The sequence below is a fragment of the Giraffa tippelskirchi genome, chromosome 6, assembly GCF_054371585.1.
Source record: "Giraffa tippelskirchi isolate mGirTip1 chromosome 6, T2T-mGirTip1v1.2.pri, whole genome shotgun sequence".
Classification (NCBI taxonomy): domain Eukaryota; kingdom Metazoa; phylum Chordata; class Mammalia; order Artiodactyla; family Giraffidae; genus Giraffa; species Giraffa tippelskirchi.
The window spans coordinates 91,043,697-91,063,227 of record NC_137280.1 but is presented as its reverse complement, the minus strand read 5'-3'; the positions used below and the strand labels follow the sequence as shown (position 1 = coordinate 91,063,227).

Below are 19,531 nucleotides of genomic sequence, written 5' to 3'. Positions count from 1 at the left end.
AGACCGATGGGAAGAAGAGTTACTACAAGAAGGTGTGCATCGACTCGGAAACCCTGGAAGTGGGGGACTGTGTTTCTGTCATTCCAGACGACTCTTCAAAACCACTGTATCTAGCAAGGTTTGTATCCTTCCTTCCGCCTGACTTCAGCCCACACTTTGAGTAAAAGCAGGAGGTGCTTGTTTTGCAAAAATAGCAGCAGCTCTTTGCCCTAGACTAAAACCAAGAAATGGACTTCCCTAGTGACTCAGTGATGAAGAGTTCTCCTGCCAATGTAGGAAACCTGGGTTTGATCCCTGGGTTGGGAAGTTCCCCTGGAGAAGGAAATGGCAACCGACACCAGTATTCTTGTTTGGAAAATCCCATGGACAGAGGAGTCTGGTGGACTGCAGTCCATAGGGTCGCGAAGAGTCAGACACGACTGAGTACACACACAGGCGACACCAAAAAATTACCTGTACTCCTGAGGAGCCTCAGTCCAGCTCCACTGGTCAAATTAGAACCTTCTCCCTCCTCATCTTCTGGCTCCAGGGTCACAGCGCTGTGGGAGGACTGCAGCAATGGGCAGATGTTTCACGCCCACTGGTTCTGTGCTGGGACGGACACGGTCCTCGGGGCCACCTCGGACCCCCTGGAGCTGTTCCTGGTCGACGAGTGTGAGGACATGCAGCTCTCATACATCCACAGCAAGGTGCAGGTCATCTATAAGGCTCCCTCGGAGAACTGGGCCTTGGAGGTGAGTTCCCGGTGCCCCGCATGTGTCCCCACCCCTTTCTGCGCCGGGTCATCATGGCTGACGGTGGCCCCATCCCCAGGGAGGCGTGGACCCCGAGGCCCTGATGTCGGAGGACGATGGGAAGACCTACTTCTACCAGCTGTGGTACGACCAAGACTATGCGAGATTTGAGTCCCCTCCGAAAACTCAGCCGACGGAGGACAACAAGTACAAGTGAGTCCGGAGCCTGGGCTCCCAGGCCGCCCTGTCGGTGCTCTAGGATGCTGTGTGAGTGCGTGAACCCCCCTGCTTGTTCTACGCTTCTCTCTGCTGGGTCTGCTGTCCCCCCGTCCTCTGATTGCCCTCCCTGCCAACCAGAGACCAGCCTGACTCGGTTGCAGTGGCTGTGAGTGTGTGGACAGCCTGGTTGCGGGTGGGGGTCACCCCCATGAGAAGCCGTCCCACTGGGATAGGATGTGTCTTTCTGTGTCTGTCCCACAAATCTATGTCTTTCCTCATAAGTGAGATCTTTGATTCCGTTTAACGCTAATGCTTTCAGAGAGGCTTGCTTCTTAAATGCTTAGTGCTCCTGTTTTCCTTTCTAACCTTGATACCTCACTTTTTTTAACTAAAGGTGGTGACTGGAGTCTTCCATCATGAGCAGTGTGTGGGAGTGAGGCTGGGAGGGCTCGCTGAGCTGCCTCTGGTATTTCTCCAGTCAGCCTGGGGCTGCTTTGGGGCTTGATCTGTTTTTAAGGCACTCTAACTCTCCTCTGAAGGGTTTATTAATCAAGAATGTTGCATTTTACCAAATCCTTCTTCAGCCTTTAGAGATAATAGTGTGAGCCTCCTTTGCATTGCTTTGAGTTCCTGGCTTTACCGTGGTCTGCATTACCATTCATGGTGGATTCTTAACCAGATTCTAGCTCATTTGCTAATGTCTCTGGGTTTTTATGTCAGCTACTCAAAAGTGGGGTCAACTTGTCATTTTCCTGTTGTGCATATCTCTGGGCTTTGGTCCCCAATATGTGCTCTCAAAGTGTGAACATAAAAGTGCAGGAGAGCCAGTGCCTTCTAACATCCATGCATACTTCCTCTTGGTCACTGGAGTCTCTGGAAATATGCCAGCAGCAGCTGCTTATAGTCACCACCAGCCACTCAAGGGCCTTTGGTTTCTGTCCACTGCTCCTTCAGGTTCTGCGCGAGCTGTGCACGTCTGGCCGAAATGAGGCAGAAGGAGATCCCCAGGGTCATGGATCAGCTCCAGGACCTGGAAGGCCGTGTCCTCTACAGCCTCGCCACCAAGAATGGTGTCCAGTACCGGGTGGGCGACGGCGTGTACCTCCCTCCCGAGGCCTTCACCTTCAAGTGAGTGCCCCTTGGAGCCAGTGGGGCCAGGAGCTCCGGGCCAGCAGCAGGCTGGCTCCACCATGTGCCCCCCACCTCAGCCCACTACCAGCTGCTGCCGAGCCGTCGCACTGGCGTCTGTGGTGAGCAGACGCCATCCAGCGGTCCTGTGTGGAGCCACTGTCCTTCTGTGGCAGTGAAGCTGTCTGTGAAAGAAGTCAGACAGAGCCTGCTGGCTAAAGGAGGATGCTGGGGTCAGTGATGGGTTCCTGCCCAGCTGGTCATGTCAGGGACCCCGCCCCCAGTTCCCGTTATCAGATGGGGAGAGGAGTATCTTGTCTTGCCTGCCAGGCCTCTAAGGAATAAATGAGTTAAAAGTGCTTATTAGGGACTTCCCTTGTGGTCCAGTGGTTAAGACTCTGCCCTTCCAATGCAGGGGGCACAGGTTCAATCCCTGGTCAGGGAACTAAGATCCCACATGCCCCATGGTGTGGCCAAAAAAATCTAAACTAAAAAAAAAAAAAGGTGCTTATTAGCACAGCACCTGGCTTAGTGTAAAGGCTGACTGTGAGTTACTGCTTGGTAACTGGAAATTGCATCAAAAGACTTCCACATCAAAGGACTGAGGCTCTTCAGGGAAAAATCAAAGCCACAGATATTTCCCACACTTGATCCCTTTCTTGTTGGTTCTTAGAACTAGCATGTGGTTGGATTTACAACCAGCATTTTGGCAACCTTAGCTCAGTTTCCCAACCTATTTTCCTCGAGTCCTCATTGGAACCCATTCAACTGAATGGGTTCAACCCAGTCCACCCATGCACTGAATTGCAGAGCTGCAGTCCTTCCAGCCCCACGCAGTGGGTGTGCGTGGCGCCCTGAAGCACCAGTTCTTGGCCTGAAAGGGGAGGCCGCCCTGTAGGGCTGTTGACCAGGTACTCCTGGCCCAGCCGGAAGTGAGAGCACAGGTGTTCAGAGAGCCTCTGGGGCCTGACAGACTTTGGGGGGCCTGGCGGGAACACACGGCAGCTGCCTTCCTGAACTGCTCAACTTCCTGTCTTCAGAGTGTGGCCCTGTGGTCCTGGCAGCTTGACATCTGATGTGATGGCCTGATCCCACCAGTACATGGCCAGGCCAGGTTCGGCTAGCCCAGACTACCCGTCTTCTCCCCTGGCCTCTCCTGCAGTGCCCCTAGGTTAGTGCCTCAGTCAGAAAGTAGGTTATGCCACGGGCACAACTCAGGTCACAGAAGTTTACCTCTTGCCTGGACTGTGTGTCCACTGTGGTTCGGGGCTCAGACTGTTGTGTCACTCGGACCTGGGTTGACAGGGCCTCTGCCTTCTCAGAATTTGCCCATCCGAGGCAAGGGGAAGCGCACTGGCAGCTCTCCTGCCAGGGCAGGGCTTGTGTATCACAGCTGCTCACACCCATGGAGTTGAACACATCACCTGCCAGGAAGTGCTGCCCTGAGGCGGGGCACGGGAGAAGGTGAACAACCTCAGCAGCGAGACCCAGAGCAGAGATGGGGAATACCTGTGTTAAAGTGTGGATGGGATTGAATCTCTAAATCTGTGCTTAAGGTACTGAGCTGCGTTAGTTCAGGCGCTGGAATTTAAACAGTGATTATCACTGGTCAGTCACGCCAAACCACTTTCTAATGTTTCACGTTCAGTCACTCAGAGCAGTCGCTTCTCTGCAGCATCAAGCTGTCCAGTCCTGTGAAACGCCCCCGGAAGGAGCCTGTGGACGAATCTCTGTATCCAGAACACTACCGGAAGTACTCCGACTACATCAAGGGCAGCAACCTGGATGCCCCCGAGCCCTACCGTATTGGCCGCATAAAGGAGATCTTCTGCAGCAAGAAGAGCAACGGCCGGCCCAATGAGACAGACATCAAGATCAAGGTCAACAAGTTCTACAGGTCAGTGAGGGCTCTTCCCTCCAGGGGCCTCTGCCTGAGTCATGGGAGGTAGTGAATCACACACACACAATGGTGGTCTAAGGGGTGGAGGAGGTAGTCCTCCCAGGTGTTCCTGATTACCTGGTGGCTGCTGAAGATCACTACAGCTGTATAGTACAGCCCTGGATTCCTGTCTTAAAGCTGCAGAGCTTTGTCCAAAAGAAATCAGTGAGCAGAGGTCCAGAGTGCAACCGAGGCAGGCATGGAATATCCTGGGCTCTATATGAGGTGCCATCAGAACCCTGAGATCTGTTTAAACTGTCGTTGTGTTCCGCCCCCTCCCTACTGCCAGTCCTCCTGTCCTTTTCAGGCCCTCTTCCCCGTTTCTGGGGTTTCTCTCTGTCACAAGGTCTTGGCTTCACTGAGTTTCTGGGATCCTAATAGTAGTTAGGAGATTAAACTGAAGCTAATCCATACAGATAGGTCTACAGTTGCTCCACTTCTTAGCTAATGTACAGGAAAGATTTTCTGAAGTCTTTGAAATAACAGGGTACTGAGAGAACAAGGAGTCTGGCGGGCATAGGGGGAAGAAGGCAGCTCTAGACATGCTTCTCAACAGGAGGTCAGCAACCAAGGGTCTCAGCTGAGGCCCACCCAGTCTTGGAGGCATAAAGAGCAAGCAAACCCTTAGTTGAGTTCATGGTAAGAAATCCCACTTAGTTTGTGGTGTTTAGTGCCGACTAAGGGGGTTAGTAATCAAGGTGACTTAGTGAGGGGTGGGGCCTTGTCTTTACCCACTGATCCTATGAGCACATTCCCAAGAATATGCCATTTAATTCATTTTCAACTTGTGACAAACAAACTAACAAAGACTCTTGCACTCCCAGGCCGGAGAATACACACAAGTCTACCCCGGCCAGTTACCACGCAGACATCAACCTGCTTTACTGGAGCGATGAGGAGGCCGTGGTGGACTTCAAGGCCGTGCAGGGCCGCTGCACCGTGGAGTATGGAGAGGACCTGCCTGAGTGCCTCCAGGACTTCTCCGCTGGTGGCCCCGATCGCTTCTACTTTCTCGAGGTAGGGCCCTGGGCTCACTGCAGGGCGGGCCTCTGGGTCAGACACAGTGCCCGAGAAGTTTACTTACCCAGAGCACGAGTCTGTGACACTCAGGTTGTTCTGGAATTTAACACTTAAAGCAAAACGAAATATTTTAACGTCCTAATGCAATAACTCAGACTTCCCTGGTGGCTCAGACGGTATAGAATCCTCCTGGAATGCGGAAGACCTGGGTTCAATCCCTAGATTGGGAAGAGTCCCTGAAGAAGGGAATGGCAACCCACTCCAGTATTCTTGCCTGGAGAATTCCATAGACAGAGGAGTCTGGCAAGCTACAGTCTGTGGCATTGCAAAGAGTCGGACACAACTGAGTGACTAACACACACGCATACACAATGCAATAACAATTTTTGTAGACTGTTAGGTGGCCTCTGCTGGCCTGGCCAGTGTCTATATGAGTTAGGGAAATGGACCTCTAGCCCCAGGAGATGAAGTCCTGCCTCCAGTCCCTTCAGCCTCACAACTGAGCTTGTGGCCTGGTTATTGAGAGAAGAGCCAGGAGTTGTTGATTTAAGCTAATCACTTTTAAATTGTTTCAGCACGGCTTCTTTGTGACAGGCATGTATGGTCTTAAGATAACCCGCGTCTCCCCCAGGTTCCGGTCTGTACAGCCTGATTATAACATTTGCCTATTTTCAGAATGAGTAGTCCAGGTACTTAAAATAGCAGGAATTTCTGTCAGCCACATAAAAGATTTTTATTAATAGAATTTTCCCCTTCTCTCTATTAGAATCAAAGCCCTCTTGGCTTTTGACCATACTTAGGGAGAAATGAAGTATATTCTTATCAAATTAACTTAAATCCTATTTGTTAGAGAGGGGAACTGGTGTTTCTCTTCCAGACTACTGTGGTTCTTTCCCTCTCAGGCCTATAACGCCAAGAGCAAAAGCTTTGAGGATCCTCCGAACCACGCCCGGAGCCCTGGAAATAAAGGGAAGGGGAAGGGGAAAGGTATGTCGTGGTATGTCATTCCCCCAGGCTCCTTTTCAAGTCTGTGTCCTCTAACTCGGATACTCATGAGTCAATCAATATGAAAGAGCAGTCTCTGACGTTACCTCCCTCAAATCGAGGTGGACTCTGAGTCACCAGGGGCTTTGAGGAGAGCAGGTCAGGACCGTGCTCTGACTTGGGGCCCTTCTGCAGGAAAAAACAGGACAAAAACTCAGACGTGTGAGCCAAGTGAACTGGAGACAGAAATCAAACTGCCGAAGCTGCGGTCTCTGGACGTGTTTTCCGGCTGTGGGGGACTGTCAGAAGGCTTCCACCAAGCAGGTGCGCTCCGGGGGAGGGTGGTCTCTCCACACAGCCTGTTAAAAACTGAATCGGGCAGGCTGTGTCTGGAAGACCTCTGTAGCCCTGGTTACAGTTCTGACTAGAGAGTCTCTTTCTGGGGAGTTCATGACACGTCTATGTCCTCATATCCCCCACCCAGGCATCTCGGAGACACTGTGGGCCATCGAGATGTGGGACCCTGCGGCCCAGGCGTTCCGGCTCAACAACCCTGGGTCCACGGTGTTCACAGAGGACTGCAACGTCCTGCTGAAGCTGGTCATGGCCGGGGAGGTGACCAACTCCCGCGGCCAGAAGCTGCCTCAGAAGGGAGACGTGGAGATGCTTTGCGGCGGGCCGCCCTGCCAGGGCTTCAGCGGCATGAACCGCTTCAACTCTCGAACCTACTCCAAGTTCAAGAACTCCCTGGTGGTCTCCTTCCTCAGGTAAACAGAGCCAAAGCCCCTCTGCGTTCAGTGCTACCCAAGGGCAACTAGATGGCCTGCCCCTGCGCTGCAACGCCTGGTGCCAGGGCCAAGCAGTCACCGCTTTAGCCTTCACTCCTGCAGAAGGCCGCTGCTGAGCGAGGCTCCAGTCTCAGCCTTCAGGGAGTTCACGGCTCCCTCTCCACTAGGGAGAGACCCTGAGAGCTGGCAGGTGCGTCTTGACAAGCGTCAAACTAGCTGGGAGTGACTTCTGGCCGAGGAGGCCTTCTTGCTCTCTGCAGGTGTGGGGCTGAATCTCTCGGTCATTCCTATCCCCGACAGCTACTGTGACTACTACCGGCCCCGCTACTTCCTCCTGGAGAACGTTCGGAACTTCGTCTCCTTCAAGCGCTCCATGGTCCTGAAGCTAACGCTGCGCTGCCTGGTCCGCATGGGCTACCAGTGCACCTTCGGTGTGCTGCAGGTGGGCCCAGGTTGGGGGCAGACGCAGAGGCCAGAGACAGGGGTGGCCGTCCCTGGGCTACAACAAACTGTCCCTAACTGAAAACAGAACTCCAAAGGGGACTTCCCCAGCACTTCCACTGCAGGGGGTGTGGGTTTGATCCCTGGTGGGGAACTAAGATCCTACATGCTGCTGAATGTGGCCAAAAATTAAAAACAAAACAAAAACCCTCAAAGGGTCAGGCTGTAGGGTGATGACCTGTAGTGTGGGGGAGGCAGATGCTGGGGCCTGCACCTGCGCTATGAAGCCTTTGGCATTCAGATTCTGGAGGAACTCAGAGCCAGGACCCCAGCAAGTCCTGAGGGGCCGTGTGTAAGAGGCCTCTTTGCCACGTCATTTCCAGCTCGTTTCCTCCGATGGGGTGTAGGGGTGCCCAGCGGTGGAACTCCAGGTAGCAGTTAGATTCCCACACAGGGTGGGTCAGGAACCACACATAGACCAAACTGTTTTATAAACAGCCGAGTCTCTCTGGGTGAACGGACGTGCTTATGAACACCTAAAGGGTGTGGATGGTGACACTCCAGGGGGCTCCCAGTGGCTCTGTCTGCAGCGACAGGCCCATGGGGTGGTCAGAGGGGACCAGGCCTCTCCTGAAGAGCAGCTGCTCTGTGTGTGCCTGTTCAGTAACTGATGGCAGAACTAGAACTGAAGGAAGTGCTGAAACAGGGAGAGTTGGCTGGAAAACAGTGAGTGTGTGGAGCAGAGAGGGTGGCCACTCGGCCCCAAGCCCTCCCAGTCAGTCTCCACAGTGTCTCAGCCTCACTGAACAAGCCTCATTGGTGGCCGTGTTCTGTCCCTGTGACTGTGGGCTGCAAGGCGGGAGGCGCAGCTCCTGGTGTCTTCTCTGGCCTCTCTCCTCCCCAATGCTAAGACCATGGCACCCCTGTCTGTCTAAAGAACCGGCTGAGAGCATCTGCGGAGTTCACTCTCACCTCCTCCAGGGGCTGCCGGCCACCTCCTGGGATCGCTTGTCCTTCCCGCTGGCCTCACTCCGGTTAGGTGTAAGCCTATGGGTTAACTTCCTGGAGAATGACATGGCGACCCACTCCGGTATTCTTGCCTGGGAGATCCCATGGACAGGGGAGTCTGGCAGGCTGCAGTCCATGGGATTGCAAAGATTCAGACTCAACGGAAGCAACTTAGCACTAGCACTGTGGGTTAACTAGGGGCTCTCTGGGTGTGCTTCACACTGGCCAGCTGCTCCCCAAAGTCAGGTGCCACGGACCGCAGCCCTCGGACCAGCGAGTCAGGGTGCCCGCTGACTGTGTGCATCTCTGGCCCTCCCTGCACAGGCTGGTCAGTACGGCGTGGCCCAGACTCGGAGGCGAGCCATCATCCTGGCCGCAGCCCCTGGGGAGCCACTCCCTCTGTTCCCGGAGCCATTGCACGTGTTTGCGCCCCGGGCCTGCCAGCTGAGTGTCGTGGTGGACGACAAGAAGTTTGTCAGCAACATCACCAGGTAGGAGCCCTGCCCTCCCCTCCGTGGTTGTGGTGCCGGTGAGGCTTGGGGCAGCAAGGTGGTGCCAGGGGACCTCAGTGACAAGGCCTGGGCCCGGAGAAAGTGTTAGTGAGGAGCAGTGGTGTGGGGTCCAGCCTGTCCCCAGAACGCTCTGCCCCTCTGGGCTCATCCTGCCTGAGCACCCTGAGTACAGGGCCACAGCCAGAGCCCACGCTCTACACAGGCTCTGAGGAGAGTACTGCCCCGGTGACCTCGGGTGGCCCTTTGACCCCAAGTCGAGGTCCCCTTTTCTGGAGAAGACAGTGCCAGTCGTCGCGGATAGCAGCCGTGACTCAGGTGACAGTAGCTGTGTGTCCCAGAGGTGCCAACCCTCCATGCTTTGCTGCAGGTTGAGCTCGGGTCCCTTCCGGACCATCACGGTGCGGGACACCATGTCCGACCTCCCTGAGATCCGGAACGGGGCCTCGGCACTGGAGATCTCATACAACGGGGAGCCCCAGTCCTGGTTCCAGAGGCAGCTCCGGGGCTCGCAGTACCAGCCCATTCTCAGGGATCATATTTGCAAGGTGACCAGAGCAGGCCTCCCTGTAGCTGCCTCTTGGGGACAGAGCTGCGGGTGGAGCCCAGCCTGGGCTGGGGGGAGCTGATCTCTGCCCCTCCCCTTCCACTTCTTCTGCTCTTGATCCCTCACCCCTAGACCAGCGCTATCTCAGCCGGCCCCCAGCCTCACCACCTCACTGCCTCCTGCTTCTCTTACTTCCCACCCTCTCACCACCACCACCCTACCCCACCGCAGTAGTTGGTCGTAGGAAGTGCTCATCAGAGCTTATTAACTTTGAAGTAATAGATCTAGGAAGACCTCACACTCTAGCAAAAGAGTTTACACTCTTCCTAGAATAGGTCTGGAATGGCCACTATTTCCCACCCCGTCTCTCACCACCCCTGTTCTCTGGGTGACCCCAGGGCTTCCCGCCTCTGGCTCCACCTGTGCTACGTCAGCTCCTCCCAAACCCTCCCCACACTTGCCCAAAGCCACTCCTTCACCCAGCCTCCCTTATCCCACGTCCCCGCTCTGGAGTTGTCACGGCACGTGTATGACTCCAGGCTGTGCACTGGGGTTACTGTCAGTATCCCCCAGTGGGATACAAGCCCCTGGGGGCTCCTAGCCCCTGCCAATGTGCCCAGTGCCCACCATGACAGCGCCCAGCCCCCATGGCACCTGCTTGGGTGCTCCCCGAACTGGGCGACAGCCAGGCCTGCTGTGCTCCTGCAGGACATGAGCGCCTTGGTGGCTGCCCGCATGCGGCACATCCCCCTGGCCCCGGGCTCGGACTGGCGTGACCTGCCCAACATTGAGGTGCGGCTCTCTGACGGCACCCTGGCCCGGAAGCTGCGGTACAGCTACCATGACAAGAAGAACGGCTGCAGCAGCACGGGCGCCCTCCGCGGGGTCTGCTCCTGTGTGGAAGGTGGGGCCACCCCCTCCCCATGCCCTGGCCTCCAAGTATGGCTTCCTCCTGCTTGGTGCGAAGCGTCCAGCCCCCTTAGGGTCTGCAGCCATGTGGGGGGCTCAAGGGAAGGGGCATGGTCTCAGGCTTTCTCAGCAGGAGGTACAGGGGCTCAGGAGCCCAACGGCCCCAAGCCGGGTGCAGACCCACCGGACCTGGGTGTCCCTGCTCTAAATGCTGCTGAAAGCAGGGCTCATGGGGAGGCTCCGCCTGGCGCACTGTCGGCCGCTGTGTCCTCACGCCCCGTCCCCACAGCCCCACCACAGCCCTCTCTCCCTGCAGGCAAGCCCTGTGAGCCTGCGGCCCGACAGTTCAACACCCTTATCCCCTGGTGCCTGCCCCACACTGGGAACAGGCACAACCACTGGGCCGGCCTCTATGGGCGTCTCGAGTGGGATGGCTTCTTCAGCACAACTGTCACCAACCCCGAGCCCATGGGCAAGCAGGTAGGTCTGCGGGCCCCTCGGGCCTGGGTGGGGACGGACTTGCCGGCCAGGGCCAGGGTGGGCTTCCTGTCGTAGGTGGTCCCCTCTCACACCTCCCCCACCATGCTTCTCGCCCCCAGGGCCGCGTGCTCCACCCCGAGCAGCACCGAGTGGTGAGCGTCCGGGAGTGCGCCCGCTCCCAGGGTTTCCCCGACACCTATCGGCTGTTCGGCAACATCCTGGACAAGCACCGGCAGGTCAGTGGATGGACACTGAGGCGGGGCCAGCCGGCAGCTCCCATGAAGCAGGCCCTGCGAGAGGGAGAAGAGGGTGGGGTGGGTCCATGGGGAGCTTGGCTCACACGGTCACTTCTGAGGGGCCGCTGAACCCCCACAGCTGGTTGACTGGCTGGCCTCAATGTTCCCAGGAGGGTGGTGGTAAGAAAGGGGTAACCCGCCATCCCTGGGGCCTTGGGTTCTCATGGGTCAGGTGGAATCACTAAGCGTGTGGTTGCTATTGACAGCTGAAGGAGATTTAGGCCAAAGGAAACTTCCTGCACATCACACAGAGCAGGCTAAGTGTGTGGTGGTGCACATTCACAGTCTTGTCACTAAGCGTTGAAATGAACTGATATTTCCTCCTGTTTCTCAGCACTGGGTTTGGCTCTTAATTAAGGTACATCCAAGTAATGCAGGTTCATGGCTGAGGTTACACTGAAGCCTTCCCATTTCACACCACCCTCAACTCCCATCATCCTATTCTCCCGGAGTATCAACGTTCAGCCAGAAGTGAGACCTGGTGGCTTCTGTATCTGGATTCTAAGATTTTCTAAAGCCCTTTAAAGCCTCTTTCTCTGGCTTATTCTTGACCCATCAATGTTTGGGGTGGGAGGAGGGTCTGTGCACCATCCCAGCGGAAGGGCTTTGGAGGCCCCTATGAGCCTGAGGCCACGGACCCAGTGCCCAGGTCTGAGGGGAGGCTGGTGCTGACTCCGGCCATGCCAAACCAGGTGTCACCCTCCTTCCCTCCTGCAGGTGGGTAACGCTGTGCCGCCGCCACTGGCCAAAGCCATCGGCTTGGAGATCAAGCGCTGCATGTTGGCCAAAGCACGAGAGAGCTCCTCAGGTATGATGGGGGCAGAGATGGCAAGGGTGTGACGTTAGGCTCTGGGACTGGGGCGAGCACCCAGTGGCCGCACGTCTCTCTCAGGGTTGCTGTGAGACTGAGCAGCCAGGGGGTGGGTAAGTGGACAGGCACTGGGGCCCGGTTCTGTCCTGTGACAGAGTCTGGCTTGCCTGGGCCCACCGTGGACGCCAACCCAGGCAGTCTGGAAGCCTTTAGGGGACACCTGAGCAGCGCTCAGTCTCTCTGAATGTTGATACAGAGCTGCCACAGGTTCTTACCTGGTCGTCCTTTAACATCGACACCTGGGCGTTAACATGGCTCCTGATTAATGTACTTGTACTTGTCTGTTGCTTAGTGTAACATCCGTTCCCTGCAGTGACTCTCCCTTTTATTTCCCTTCAGCTAAAATCAAGGAGGAGGCTGCCAAGGACTAGTTCTGTCCTCCCATCACCCATGTTTCTGCCACCAGAGATCCCCAACGTGCACTGATATTGTTGTATTTTTCACATGTCAATCAGTCAGTTCAGATGTGTCGTATGCGGTGTTTGTGGCCTTGGCTGACATGAAGCTCTTCAGTGAGATTTGCCTATCGGCTAATTTGACTTAGTGATCAAACTGTGCAGTACTTTGTCCATTCTGGATTTTAAAAGTTTTTTATTACGCATTATAGCAAATTTACCACTGTATGAAGTGGAAATTAAGACTTTATGTAGTTTTTATATGTTGTAATATTTCTTCAAATAAATCTCTCCTATAAATCACCCTGGGTGGCGACTCACAATTTACGAGGGACTTCTGGCTGCCTCTCCACTGAGGCCGGATGAGAGTGGGGTCCTAAGTGCCGAGTGTGACCCCACAGAGGTGTTCATCTAAAGTTAGATCATTCCATGTGTGTTTGGGGTAGAGATTGTGACTCAGTGCTGGCCAATAACATGCAAGTAGAACTTGCTGGTGTTGCTTCCAGGAAAGTCTTTTATTTATTTATTTTTTGGCTACACTGGGAAGCGTGCAGGATCTTAGTTCGCCAACCAGGGATCGAACCCATGCCACCTTCATTGGGAGCATGGAGTCTTAACCACTGGACCACTAGGGAAGTCCCCAGGAAGTCTTAGTTGGCCTTCCTTGTGGCCTTGTATCTCTTTGGTCTGGAGTGGGCTGTGATGCCTGGCAGTACAGCAACTGTGTTGTGACCATGAGGCCAGAAGCCCCACACAACGGATGGTGGCACAAGAAGAGAAGCATCACTTGGAGCCCTGGCCTGCCACCCCCAGACAGACCCTTTATTTGCTTAAGAATCTGTTAGGTGGACTTTCCACACTTTCAGCCTGACTCAATGCCACTGAATTCTAGGAGGAACAAACCTTTTCTTTGGTTCATCTTTGGGAAAGACCTGCTGTAAAGTGACAATGAAGCAGAAGCAGACAAAGAAGTGTCACTCACCAGCACACACGCCCCAGGGGGCCACTGTAAGATGTCAAGTAGCACCTGCGCCATCTCTATCCAGGAGAGCACTCGGTGGCACCTCTAGTGGAACGTGTCACGTAAGTCACAGATGCCTTAATCACAAGACTAAAGGACTAGAGAGTGTTCAAATGTAAAATCCATTCAGCTCCTTCATAAGTAATCTGGCTTCCCTGGCAGTAAAGAATCTGCCTGCCAGTGCAGGAGACTCAGGTTTGATCCCTGGGTCAGGAAGATCCCCTCAAGAAGGAAATAGCAACCCACTCTGGTGTTCTTGCCTGGAGAATTCCCATGGGCAGAAGAGCCTGGTAGACTACAGTCCATGGGGTTGCAAGAGTCGGACACGATTTCACGACTTAGTGACCAATCTACCTCATAGGAAGTAATTAAATGTTTCATCTTCCTGCTATTGTAAACAGCACCATGCTGAGCATCCTTGTATGGACTCTTCCATTGTGCCACAAAGGTCCGTCTAGTCAAAGCTATGGTTTTTTCCAGCAGTCATATAGATGTGAGAGTTGGACTATAAAGAAGGCTGAGCGCCAAAGAATTGATGCTTTTGAACTATCGTTCTGGAGAAGACTTGAGAGCCCCTTGGACTGCAAGGAGATCAAACCAGTCAATACTAAATGAAATCAACCCTGAATATTTATTGGAGGGATTGATGCTGAAGCTGAAGCTCCAATACTTTGGCCACCTGATGTGAAGAGCCTGACTCATTAGAAAAGACCTTGATGCTGGGAAAGATTGAGGGCAGGAGGAAAAGGGGACGACAGGATGAGATGGTTGGATGGCATCACTGACTCAATGGACATGGGTTTGGATGAACTGCGGGAGTTGGTGATGGACAGGGAGGCCTGGCGTGCTGCAATCCATGGGGTTGCAGTGTCGGAAATGACTTAACAACTGAATGATGATCTAATTTATTCTGTCAAAAATCATGACTGAGATTTGAGGGGTTTTAAGCCTTTTTTTGTGTGTTTGTGTACAGTTCAATGGCATTCAATACAATCACTCTATTGTAGAACCATCACCACTATGTATTTCCAGAACATGTTTATCATCCCAAACAGAAACTTTATAGCCACTAAATAATAACCCCTCATTCCCCATCTCCCCCTGCCTAGCCCCTGGTAACCTCTACCCTATACTTCCTGAGTTTCCCCATTCTAGGCATCTCATATAAATGGGATCATAGTTAGCCTTCTGTGTCTGACTTCTTTCACTTAGCATAACACTTTTTAGGCTCATCCATGTTGTAGCACTGGTTATAACTTCCTTGTTAAGGATGAATAATATTCCCTTGTATCCTTACACATTTTGTCCATCAATCTGTCAATGGACATTTGCATTGGTTCCACCTTCTGGCTATTGTGAATAATGCTGGAGTAAACACTGATGTACAAGTATCTCTCTGAGTTCCCACTTTCAGGTCTCTGGAGTATATACCTAGGAACAGAACTGCTGAATCACACGGTACTTCTGTGTTTAACTTTTTGAGGAACCAGCAAAAAAAAAAAAACTTTTTTACAGCAACTGTACATTTTACATTTGTGCTAGCAACACACAGATGTTCAAGTCTCTTTACACCTTTGCCCACACTTGTTACTTTCTGTTTCATAATAGCCATCCTAATATTGTCTCACTGTGGTTTTTACTGGTTTCAGGTTTAAGGTGTGTGTGTGCCTGCATGTTCATTTTTATTTTTTTAAATTGTGAAATACACATTGTAATTTTCCCTCTTAACCATTTTTAAGTGTGCAGTTCAATGGCACTAAGTAATTTCACACTGCAACCATCAGTACCATCCATCTCTAGAACTTGCTTCATCTTGTGAAACTGAAACTCGGTCCCCATTAAACACCAATTCTGAAGGCTGGGGGAAGGATGGATTGGGAGTCTGGGATCAGCAGATGCAAATTATTATATATAGGATGGATAAACAAGGTCCTACTGTGTAGCACAGGGAACTATATTCAAAAGCCTGTGATAAACCACAGGGGAAAAGAATATGAAAAAGAATATGTATATGTATAATTGACTCAGTCTGCTGTACAACAGAAATTAACAATACTGTATGTAAATCAACTACACTTAAAACAAACACTCTAACTCCCCATCCCTCCCCTACCTCAGCCCCAAGCCCCCTACCAGCTACTTTCTGTCTCTATGGATTTGACTCCTCTAGGGACCTCACTGGAGTTGGAATCGTGCAATCAGTACTGCATGGAATCATGTAGTACTTGTCTTTTTTTTTTGTCTTTGGTTTTTTGTTTTGGCCATGCCCTGTGGCTTGCAGAATCTTCTCTTAAATTTTAATTTTTATTGGAGTATTGTGAAAGTGAAAGTTGCTTAGTCGTGTCCGACTCTTTGCGACCCCGTGGACTCTAGCCTGCCAGGCTCCTCTGTCCATGGGATTCTCCAGGCCAGAATAGTGGAGTGGGTTCCCTTCTCCAAGGGATCTTCCCAAACAAGGGGTTGAACCCAGGTCTCCCGCATTGCAGTCAGATTCTTTACCATCTGAGCCACCAGGGAAGCCCAAGAAAACTCAAGTGGGTAGGTAGCCTATCCCTTCAGGAGATCTTCCCGACCCAGGGATCGAACCCCCATCTCTTACATCTCCTGCATTGGCAGACGGGCTCTTTGCCAGTAGCACCACCTGGGAAGCCCTTAGGTCACCACCACAGAACATTGAATAGAGTTCCCTGTGCTATACAGGAGGTTCTCATTAGTTATCTATTATATAGAGTAGTGTATATATGTCAATTCCAGTCTCCCATTTCATCCCACCCTCTTCTCCCCTTGCTATCCGTAAGTTATTCTCTATATCTGTATCTCTATTTCTGCTTGGCAAATAAATTCATCTGTACCATTTTTCTAGATTCCACACAGAAGCATTATGTACAATATTTATTTTTCTCTTTCTGACTTACTTCACCTTGTATGACAGTCTCTAGGTCCATCCACATCTCTGCAAATAGCACTATTCCATTCCTTTTTATGGCTGAGTAATATTCCATTGTATATATGTACCACATCTTCTTTATCTATTCCTCTGTTGATGGACATTTAGGTTTCTTCCATGTCCTGGCTATTGTAAATAGTGTTGCATTGAACATTATGGTACATGTATCTTTTTGAGTTATGGTTCTTTCTGGGTATATGCCCCTGACAGCTTGCAGAATTTTAGTTTCCTGACCAGGGACTGAATAAACCTGGGCTCTCAGCAGTGAGAGCCCAGAGTCCTAACCACTGAACCACCAGGGAATTCCCTGAAGTTCCTTCCCTTTTAAGACTGAATAATATTCCACTGTATGGATGGACCACATTTTGTTCATTCATTCATTCATCGATGGACACTAGGTTGCTTCCACCTTCAGGCTAGTGTGAATCATGCTGCTATGAATGTGGATATACAAACATTTGTTCAAGGCCTTTCTGTATATACCCAGAAGTAGAATTGCTGGGTCATATTTCTATTCTGTAGTCATTCTATTTCTACATTTTTGAGGATCCATCATACTGTTTTCCACAACAGCCAAGTTGTGTTTTTGTTTTTTATTTTCTGGCTTCACCCCACGGCATGTGGGATCCTAATTCCCTGATCAGGGATTGAACCCACATCCCCTGCATTGAAAGATGGAGTCTTTAACCACTGGACTGCTGGGGAAGTCCAGATTGTTTTGTCTTGTTTTTAGTGAAATAAGTATTCAAAGTACAGATGAAGACTGTCTTCCCCACCTGCTACTTCCTCAGATGCAACCATGATGAAAGTGTTGCTGTTTCCTTCCTGTCCAGGTTTTTCCACCATTACCACATGTTCCTAAACTCAGTTATTCTCTGCATCTTTAAAGAACATTAGGTTCACCTATTCTACTACACATATCTATCGGCAACCTGCTTTTCTCTCTCAAGCTCATTTGCAATTTTCAAACAAAAGCAAGCTATAGAGAAAAAGACATTATCCCACAATGGCCAAAATGAATGGTCAGTACTTGTTTCCCATTTTTGTGTCACAAGGAAGCTTTTCTAACACCCCATCATCACCACAATGACCACGATCACGCAGGTATGTAATGTGTCCACACTGACATGCAATCGTTTGCAACTACTAATTGAAAACTGACACAAACAATCACACAACCATTGATCTACCACTGACTATTCCAGCACTGGTTCCAGGGCTGGGCATACATGCAGCAATCACACAGACCAACATCATCCCCAAATGTCTCAAGAACAAAGCAGGCAGACAAACTCCACAAAGAATGAGGGGATTTTAAAAAGCAAGAAATACTACAATCAAAATAAAGCAGAGAACTTGGGTATTTCTCTGGTGGTTCAGTAGCTAAGACTCCACGCTCCCAATGCAGGGGGCTCGGGTTTGATCCCTGGTCAGGGAACTAGATCCTACATGCTGCAACTAAGAGTTTGCATGCTGCAACTCAAGATCCCACATGCCACAACAAAGACAGAAAATTCCACTTGGCCAAATACATAATTTTTTTTTAAAGCAATGAATTGGGATGGTCTGACTCTGATCCTTACTTTGTTCCTCTCCAGATTTTATTATTAAAATGCACACATCTTGTATGTGCAGCTGGACTTTTTTCTAAGGATCTGGCTTTTTTTTTTTTTTAAGGATAGCTGGACTTTCTACTTGTGTATTTGCCTATGTCATCAACTGCCCAGATCAAGATGCAGAAAATTCCCTTCACTTGCCTGGCCCCGAAAACCGGTTCCATCTCCATTAAGAGATGATCACAGATGATTTGTTACTATGCATTAGTTTCGCCTGTTAGAGAATTTCACACCAGTGGAATCATGTGTCTATTCGTTTGTGTCTGAGACATGCATCCATGTCACTGTATCAGTCATTTGCTTCCCTTTATTGCTACATGGTACTCCATTGTAGAGATGGAACAGTTTGTTTGTCCATGCCTCTGATGACGGATTTTTGAATTCTGTTATGGCCTGAATTGTGTCTCCCACAAAATTCATACGTTGAATAATCCCCAGTACCTCAGAATGTGAATATATTTGAGGATAGAATCTTTAAAAAAAATTTTTTTAATTAAAAAAAAGTTTTAAAGATAAATAAAATGAGGTCATTAGGGTGGGCCCTAAGCCAACAGGCCTGGTGTCCTTATAAGGACCATGTGAAGACACAGGGAGAAGACAGCCATCCACAAGCCAAGGAGATAGGACTCAGAAGGACATTTTGATCTCAGACTCCCAGCCTCCAGAACAGTGAGAAAATAAATTTTCATTGTTTATAAGCTGTTCAGTGTGTGGTATTTTGTTATGGCAGAAACAAATTCAAATCATTCCCAGTTTGGGCCATTGTGCATAAATCTGCTATGAAAGTTCATGTGCATGTCCTAATATGTAACCTTTTGTGGATGTGTGTTTCTGATGCTTTTGAAGAATACCAAGAAGTAGAATTCCACCTGTGAGCACCAGTGAGTCCCTTGAAACTGCTGCCAAGTTTCCAAGCGGTGCCACACCCTGAGTATCCACACTCCCCTCCTGATGCTCTTTGTAGAGTTCCTTCTGCTCTTGTCTTTTTTTATTATTATTAATTATTTTTATTTTTGGCTGCACTGGGTCTTCACTGCTGCATTCGGGCTTTTCTCTAGTTGTGGTTAGCAGGAGGCTTCTCATTGCAGTGGCTTCTCTGGTGGAGCACGGGTTCCAGGCATGTGAGGGCTTCAGCAGTTGCGGCTCCCATGCTCCAGGCACACAGGCTCAGTAATAGCACAGGAGTTTAGTGTTCCACAGCATGTGGGATCTTCCCAGATCAGGGATCAAACCCCTGCCCCCTGCATTGGCAGATTCTTTACCATTGGACCACCAGGGAAGTCCTGCTCTTAATCTTGGCTGCTGTCCTGTGGAGTCTCTGGATGTGGAAAGAATGTTGGTGTGGTGATAAAGGACCAAAAGAATGGCTCAGGGACTTCTTTTCCATCTAACCTCGGATTCAGGCTTCTCCCCACTGTCCTATGCTTCCCTTGGCCCCCTTTTATTATCCCTTAGAAAATACCTGATTTGAAAAAAAAATACATGTTCAATGTTTAGTAAAAAGTTTTCCAGGGACTTCCCTGGCAGTCCAGTGGTTAAAACTCTGTGCTTCCACTGAAGCAAGTACAGGTTTGATTCTTAGGGAACTAAGGTCTCACATGATGTGTGGTGCAGCCAAAAATAAATAGAGAACTAAAAAGAAAATTGTATTCCATACAGAAAGAATACTGAAATGGAAG

General features: G+C 50.9%; 1 protein-coding gene across 12 annotated transcripts in view; it reads left to right on the top strand.

The window, feature by feature from the left end:
• Nucleotides 1-12,571, top strand: part of DNMT1 (DNA methyltransferase 1) — a 43,042-nt gene extending 30,471 nt beyond the window's left edge. For 10 of the 12 annotated variants that reach the window (XM_081498189.1, XM_081498181.1, XM_081498179.1 and 7 more), the window contains 17 exons: nucleotides 3-118; nucleotides 530-734; nucleotides 814-947; nucleotides 1,908-2,081; nucleotides 3,757-3,978; nucleotides 4,845-5,037; nucleotides 5,943-6,027; nucleotides 6,220-6,348; nucleotides 6,509-6,791; nucleotides 7,113-7,254; nucleotides 8,586-8,752; nucleotides 9,141-9,318; nucleotides 10,026-10,221; nucleotides 10,543-10,706; nucleotides 10,826-10,942; nucleotides 11,720-11,810; nucleotides 12,213-12,571. In XM_081498189.1, coding sequence (XP_081354315.1) covers nucleotides 3-118; nucleotides 530-734; nucleotides 814-947; nucleotides 1,908-2,081; nucleotides 3,757-3,978; nucleotides 4,845-5,037; nucleotides 5,943-6,027; nucleotides 6,220-6,348; nucleotides 6,509-6,791; nucleotides 7,113-7,254; nucleotides 8,586-8,752; nucleotides 9,141-9,318; nucleotides 10,026-10,221; nucleotides 10,543-10,706; nucleotides 10,826-10,942; nucleotides 11,720-11,810; nucleotides 12,213-12,244 — 2,628 coding nt within the window. In that variant the 3' untranslated portion in view covers nucleotides 12,245-12,571. Of the gene's footprint in view, nucleotides 1-2; nucleotides 119-529; nucleotides 735-813; nucleotides 948-1,907; nucleotides 2,082-3,756; nucleotides 3,979-4,844; nucleotides 5,038-5,942; nucleotides 6,028-6,219; nucleotides 6,349-6,508; nucleotides 6,792-7,112; nucleotides 7,255-8,585; nucleotides 8,753-9,140; nucleotides 9,319-10,025; nucleotides 10,227-10,526; nucleotides 10,707-10,825; nucleotides 10,943-11,719; nucleotides 11,811-12,186 lie in introns of all 12 variants that reach the window. The other 2 variants (XM_081498180.1, XM_081498182.1) reach the window with 2 other exon arrangements.
• Nucleotides 12,572-19,531: the final 6,960 nt, after the last annotated feature.